General features: G+C 50.5%; 2 protein-coding genes across 3 annotated transcripts; both read right to left on the bottom strand.

Moving 5' to 3' along the window:
- Window positions 1-82: 82 nt before the first annotated feature.
- On the bottom strand, window positions 83-3,569 carry LOC120954962 (1-acyl-sn-glycerol-3-phosphate acyltransferase beta-like). Of its 2 annotated transcripts, XM_049610541.1 has the most exons (5): window positions 3,346-3,569; window positions 3,083-3,287; window positions 2,867-3,000; window positions 1,964-2,503; window positions 83-439 (listed from the first exon to the last, which is right to left on the bottom strand). In XM_049610541.1, exons 1-5 carry the CDS (start codon window positions 3,371-3,373, stop codon window positions 435-437), a joined length of 912 nt encoding a protein of 303 aa, XP_049466498.1. In that variant the 5' UTR covers window positions 3,374-3,569; the 3' UTR covers window positions 83-434. The 2 variants fall into 2 exon arrangements, with proteins under 2 accessions (XP_049466498.1, XP_040231273.2); XM_040375339.2 differs by lacking the exon at window positions 83-439 and having other exon boundaries at window positions 1,896-2,503; window positions 3,346-3,568.
- A 233-nt stretch (window positions 3,570-3,802) lies between these two features.
- LOC120954959 (zinc finger protein 70) lies at window positions 3,803-6,690 on the bottom strand. Its single transcript, XM_040375337.2, has 2 exons — window positions 6,230-6,690; window positions 3,803-6,161 (listed from the first exon to the last, which is right to left on the bottom strand). Exons 1-2 carry the CDS (start codon window positions 6,440-6,442, stop codon window positions 4,428-4,430), a joined length of 1,947 nt encoding a protein of 648 aa, XP_040231271.2. The 5' UTR covers window positions 6,443-6,690; the 3' UTR covers window positions 3,803-4,427.
- Between the last annotated feature and the right edge of the window lie 429 nt (window positions 6,691-7,119).

Genomic DNA, 7,119 nt, shown 5'->3' with positions numbered 1-7,119 from the left:
TATAGCGCAAATACACCGCGACTACGCCGCTAGAACGCACACACACGCACACACGCTAGAAAAATACACAACGTACGAACAATGGGCACTAGAAGACGCGGAACTGAGCAACTAATAGAACCAGAACGAAACAAAGAAAGAAAGGAAAAAAAACGAAGTGTCGCGGAACCAATTCTAACGCCGTCCCCGTGAAACCGGTCCGTCACCACCACCGCGAGCGCGCAAAAAATCGCAGGGACAGTCTAGCTGGCTGGCTGAGAGGTACGGGCACAGGCTGGCACACACTACTCCCTCGACCGACGGCGATCCGTTGACTGAGTGTACGGTCGCAGTCCGTACCCCCGAGCGGGGCGCTGATGGTACAACACGCCGTTCGCGGTTGCGCGCGCGTGCGTGCCGTCAAGGTTCTGCCGCCGTTGAAACGTCACTCGCCGTTACTCTACAAAGACACACACACAGACACAGACAGAAAGAGTAGAAAAGAATTAGTGGGGAGAGCATATTCACCACAGTAGGCGTTTGTTAGGGAGTGTGTGCGTGTGTTTGGGGAGTGTACAAGAGACCCGGGAAGTGAAGATTAGACCGCGTGCTTCCTTCCGCAGCCGAAGGATAATCACCACTGGCCACTGGCTGCTTACGGTTTGTATTTTGGACATTGGACTACGTACGTTTGAGTTTTTTTTTTTAATGAATACCAAAAAAACGCGTTATCAGCGGTCCGGATTACCGCCGAAAATCAACGCTCAGCGCAACGGAAACGATGATCAGGGTGAGTTGTCTTCACAAATGCATTTTTTTTTATTTTAAATTATCTCTCCCTAAAAAGAAGGTGTTGTTGATAGCGCCTGTTTTATCTTCTATCTGCTGTGCTGTACGCCTTGTAAGATAACGAGTACGCAAAACACGCAGAAAATCGGTTTGATAGAACAGCTTGCGCTTAGAGCGCTTCTCACCTGCGCAACATCGCACCAGCACCTCATAATGACTACGAAAGGTACGTCTTCTATTTTTTTTCGCTTTTTTGTTGCCTTTGTTATGTTCAAGCCATCGGTTCGGCCAGTTCAAGGATAAGCTTGTAGAGGTTCAGGTGTTTCTAACCTATTGCTTCAGCAACAACACAAAAAATGTGCAAGCGCAAACGCAACAACAAACACATTGCGTCAATCGCGCATCTGCAGCCAAAAGCGCGCGTGGAGAGGAGGCATACGTGTTTACACACAGAGGGAGAGGGAGAGAGAAAACACTATTAAATTCCATGGCTTTTGCCGCCCCAAACATGCCAGTCAAAAATGGTTTGTTTAAATCTATCCGTAATAGAGCGGATAATCCACCAATTCCGTCTTGATATCAACAATCAATAGCATTTAGTCGGAGTGTGCAACCGTTTAGGGGGTGGGAACTGGGGGAGGTTTAAAACTGCCCCATCATTAAACCGCACGGAGAGACCACTCTGTGTGTGCGCGTGTGCCTGATTGTGCATGCAAAAGTACAATCCGTCCACTTTATCTTCAACCAACACCACCACCAACATCACAACCGTTTAAGTCGAATGATGATAAAACCAACAAACGGTTTATGAGTATGTGTCCTCCCCCTCCCCCCCTGTTGCTTCTTGGCCGCGGACGTGCGCTTCGGTTTTCTTATGATTATGACCAATTGAGCGTTGTGTGCAACCTTCAGACGGCAATGTTTGCATAAATGTGGTTTGATTTGTTTCTCGTGTCCGCCTCTGTGTGTGTTTCGTGAGCAAATAAGCTCCACTTATTTGTGGGGACGTTTGTTAGTACCATCACGCAACGACCGACGCTCCTTAACAACCACCACCACCACCAACCAAAACCCCGATGCTAATTCCCGCTCCCAATCAATTAAACATTCACAGAGCTTCCGGATTTTCGGTGTGTGTGTTTGTTAGTTTTTTTGTTGTTTTTATTCTTCCCCCTGGGTCAGTTCGTCTTCTTACCTTCGTACACCGTGAACCGGGGCCGGTCCCGATTGACCCACTCCACGCTCTTCAGCCCGTCGTCCACCTCCCGGTTCAGCTCCTCGTACCGCGCGAGCATGGCCGTGCGCGTCCGCTCGATCAGCTGATCCAGATCGGCCTTCGTCAGCCCGGCGGTCGGGATCGGCTCGAGCGTATCGATTATCACGTGCCCGTCGTCGAAGATGTGCCGCTTCGACTGGATGAAGTACATGTGCGAGAAGACAACCGGCACGATCGGGACCTGCGCCTCGATGGCCGTGTGGAAGGCACCCTTCTTGAACGGTAGCATACCGCGCTCGGGATAGCGCGTACCCTCCGGGTAGATGTACATCTTTGCGCCGTCCTCCGTCAGCATCCGCTTACACCGGTCGAACGATTTCATTGCGGAGGGGCGATTTTTGCGATTAATGTACTGCACACCCGCCAGCCATGCGGTCGGGCCGAAGGGGAAGAGGAACAGGAGCTCCAGCTTGGCAATCGGCACCACCTTGCGCAGTATGTCCCAGAGGATCATCATACCTAGAAGCAAGAAAAAAAGACGGAAGCAATATTAATTCATTCATTTACAAAAAATCGATGCAAGAAACGCTTTAATTCCCTTAACACACGTAACCGGTGCAGCACACACACACACGCCACAGTGGGTATCGATTTCCGAGGGAAGGCCATGGGAGAGGTGGGTTGAGATATTACAACATCAGACCACCACGAAAGCAACCAAAGTTCATTAACAAGATCCGTTATCGCCTTAAAATCGATCCGTTATCGCCTTGGAAAAGGGGTTTATATATTCAAACCCCATAGTTCCACCCGCTGATAAAACCACATGTTTGTGTATGTGTGTCCCACACCTCACCCTCTTTCCCACTGTTTCACCCTCACCCAATATATCCATCGAGGACTGGTGGTTGGTGAGAACGATTGCACCTTTCGCCTGGCGCAGAATCTGCGCATTCCGCAGCTCCCACGTGATGCCGAGCAGCTTCGAGGCGCGTGCTATGACCGTGGCAATGATTCTGTGCATTATTTAAAACAATAATTAGTTATATTTCTCTTTAAAAAAAAAGGGGGGGGGAGGCACCCCCCGGAAAGGCTCACCGGCAGTTGTCGATGTTGCGCGGCCGGAGCAGCGAGAACGGCGCAAACAGTGTGGTGAACGATTGGGTCGCGAAGTAAATCATGCCGTACTTGCTGTAGTACTTAAGCTTGTTGCCCCGCTCGCCCAGCTTGGAAAGGACGGTTAGCAGCACGAATATGCCAAAGCAGGCGGCACACGCGTACAGGTAGTAGCGCACAATCCATCCTAAAAAAGGAAAGGAAACTGGTTAGTAAAATGAGCCTTATTTCTTTAATTCACTTACCTAAGCTGCACAGAAAACACCCGGCCATGGTGTACCAGTGCTATTGTGTGTGTTACTGCGCCTGTAGTAGCAAGCCGACTATGTCATCCCAGTGCGAGTGCGACCAGCTCGGTAATGTTGTTTTCGGCGGTGATAGCCCTCCCGAAAATTGAACGATCGGTCTTGTTAGCGGGCCTGATAACCAGCATCAAAAGGGGAGCGAGGGGGCACACACATAAATTGGCGCACTTCGTCCTCCCTTCCCCTTCTGATAAGGTTATTACTCCGCGCGAACACCACACCACTATCCCGCCGGTAGCGACATTATCGAACGTATCGCGCGCGCGCTCGCTCTTATAGGTCACGATGAGACGAGTTAGACGAAAACCTTCCCAAAATGCCTATTATCGACGTATTAATCTACAGCGTTTTTTTCTTTCCCCATTTAACGTTAAGTACCGGCACCGGAAAACGGTGTCCAATGTGGCGCTTTTTTGCTGCTCTTACTGTGATTTAATTATGTATTTTTTTGTTCCTTTTTAACCGTGATGAAACACAGGTGGTGTGGTGTAAATAGAGGATTTTGCTTACACATCAATCGCAATTAGTCTAGTTGTTTTTTGTTGTAAGTTGTTACGCTACCTTGTCCTCAACTATGAAGAGTAGCGAGAGGGCGAAATGTGTCCCTGTGCTAAACGTAGTATCTATACATAAATAAAACATTTATAAATATATGCTAAACGTTACCGAGAGACCACTATGGCGCGCAGGGGTTTAAAAAGGATTACACTATACACAATTAAAGGGAAGTTAGTTAGTTTAGACGAGCTTAAGATCGAAGAGTCTTGGCCATTGACTGGAGTGTTTGAAAATCCATTATCTATACTTGTATGTTAGTAACGTACACACTTTACCTTTTGCTTTCCAAAACGCTTTAAAAGATAACTTCCCCATTTACTGCTGCTTTCCCTCTTAAAATCCGATCTCCTAATCAATCGCTAACCAATAAGTTTAATAAGTATTCTAACTTGCCTAAATGTAAGTGAACGGGAGGAGAGTATTTTAACTATACAATGAAGAGCAGTATGCCACCGCCCAACACTTCACATCCGCAGCGAAGGGTCGACCCCGAGCAGCGCCCCATCATCGCCACCCATCATCGCGTACAGCAGGGAATGTTGTTGTGATGGTGGCAGTTGCTGTGGCTGTTGTTGCATCGTTGGCATCGTCATCTCCTGCACCGCACCGTACAGCGGTGCGCAGTGAACCTTAAGATGCGACTCGTAAGCATCCTTCCGCACGAACCGTGCCGCACAGTGGGGACAGGTGAAGGTGCGCTCCGCCTGCTGATGGATGCGCTCGTGCCGGTGCAGCTTGTCCCGCCGCGAAAACCGCTTCCCGCACGTACCGCAGCCGAACGGTTTCAGCTCGCTGTGCGTTTGCTGGTGCCGGTCGTACTCGCGCTTGCCGACGATTTGCTTCCTGCACACGGGACACTCGTACGGGCGCGTGTCTACCTCGGCCGGGTGGATGGCCTGATGTGCGCGCAGGCTCGCTTTGCTGAGGAACCGTTTCGGGCACTTGGTGCAGCTGTAGATTTTGCTCGACGGTGGTGTCACTGCTACAGGTGGTGGTGGTGCAGCTACAGGCTGCACGGGAACGTAACTCGGTGGCTGTTCGCTGTGTACAATCGGTTCGGAGGCTTGCAGCAGTTGCGCTGGTTGTGGTGGTGGAATGGGAGCAGTTACACTCAACCCAAATGGTGCTGGTTCCTGCTTCACCATCTCACCCATCCCGAACGGCAACGGTTTCCCCATACAGTACCGCTCGTGATCGTACAGCTTGTCCTTCTGCGTGTACACCGCACCGCACCGTATGCACGCGTGCTGCGTTTCCTGCGCATGATGGAAGCTGCGGTGCCGTATCAGATCCGCCTTGTTCGCGAACGATCGCGGGCACAGATCGCACCCGTGCGGCTTCACCCCCAGATGGGTGCGCATGTGCTTCTTGAGATTCGTGTTGCGCGAAAAGCTCTTACCGCACTGGTCGCACGCGTACGGCCGCACGCCCGTATGCACGAACGTGTGCTTCTTCAAGTCGGACCGCCGCAAAAAGCCCTTATTGCACTGGATACAAATATACGGGCGGGTGACCGCGTGCGAATCCCGTATGTGCGTAATGAGAAACATCCGGATGGAGGTTTTGTACTGGCAGAAGATGCACGCGTACGGTGCGAGTAGATCGTGATCCTGCATCTCGTGCAGCTGGCAGGCGGATGCGGCTGCGAACGCCACGTCACAGTACTTGCAGGTGAAGACGACCGTTTTTTGGGGCGCCGTGTTCGACGCTGCCGTGTGGAAGCTGGTGTCCGGCAGCCCGTTCGGCGCTGTCCCACCCGGCGCTGTATCACATTTCAGATCATCTTCCTCCTCCTCTTCTTCCTCCTCATCGCCTTCGTCTGCGTCGGAGCCTTCGGGCTCTTCCTCTTCGGCGTGTGGTACGGGTTGTAGTGCTGCTGCCGAATCGCCACCATTCACCACACCACTCGGCTCGAAACGATGCGGCAGGCTATCGTTCGAGCTTTCGTAGTCCCGCGATGGATCAATTACAATCATTTCCATCTCCTCATCGTCATCATCCTCCTCCTCCTGTTCCTCCTCCGTTTGCTCGCCAGTCTGTCCCACTGCCGGACCATCTTTCGTGTGCAGTATGTCTTCCTCCCCGAGCAGTAGCTTCCGTTCGTTTTGCTTGCAGCGCTCCCGGAAGGCGGCAAAGTCGTCCACCTTCTCCAGACACGGCTTGCAGATCCATCTCGGCAGCGTATCGTGCTGTGTGACCTACAAAATGCAAACAAAAACAGGGATGAATTACATCCGCACTTCCCAAACAGTAACGAATCACTTACATCCAGCTGCAGACAGCCCTGTATCCGCCCGGCCAGTGACTCTCCGCTGTGTGGCGTCTGCTGCTGGGCCGCGAAAATGTCCACCAGCTCCCCGTCCCGTCCCAAGCACAGCCGGCAAAGTTGCCGTTCCGCCGTTGCAGCCGGCCCATTAGCGATGTTCATCCCCACTTGCAGCGGTGGTGCTGGCGGTGGCGTCGTTCCCTCCTCAAGCATCCAGGGACAGTGTTACTCTTCGTACTGCCGTGTGTCCGTTTTTGCCTTCACCATCAGCACATTGCTGTTGATTTTCCGCCGGCGAAGGGTGTACCGCCCGCTTGCCACCTGCTTATTGCACAAATCGTTCCAGTAAAACGGCACCGAGAAGAAGTTTTTTTGTAGGAAAAAGCCACAAAAACACAACAAACAAACAAGGACGGAGCTGCTGCTGCTGCTGCTGCTGCACACAAATAGCGTACGCAAACGTCAAACGCGCTACGCTGCCAAACATACAGTGATGGACGGATGGAACGCAAGGCTGCTGTATGTGTTGGTGTGAAAAAAATTAATTTTAGGAATAAAAAAATATTTTTAAAATTTATCAGATTGGTAGAATAAATATTTTTCACTTATTTGAATGCTATTTTTGTAGAATTTCAATGTTCCTTACCAAATTTAGTGATATTTTTATTGGCATTTACTGTGTGCTTGATAGAGAACTGACAGCACGAAAAAGACTGTACCATGCACAAGGTGCTTACAGCACGATGAGACTGACGGTGCGGAAAACCAAGATGAATACTGACAGCATGCTGCCTTTGAAATTGTCGTTACAGTTTTTCAATGATTTCTGTTAAGTTTATTCATGAAAATATCGTTAAAATTTTTATTTTTGGTAAAATGTGCTTACTATG

The sequence above is a fragment of the Anopheles coluzzii genome, chromosome 3 (genome assembly GCF_943734685.1).
Source record: "Anopheles coluzzii chromosome 3, AcolN3, whole genome shotgun sequence".
NCBI lineage: Eukaryota > Metazoa > Arthropoda > Insecta > Diptera > Culicidae > Anopheles > Anopheles coluzzii.
The sequence above is the reverse complement of the archived record's forward strand: the minus strand, read 5'-3'. Positions and strand labels throughout refer to the sequence as shown.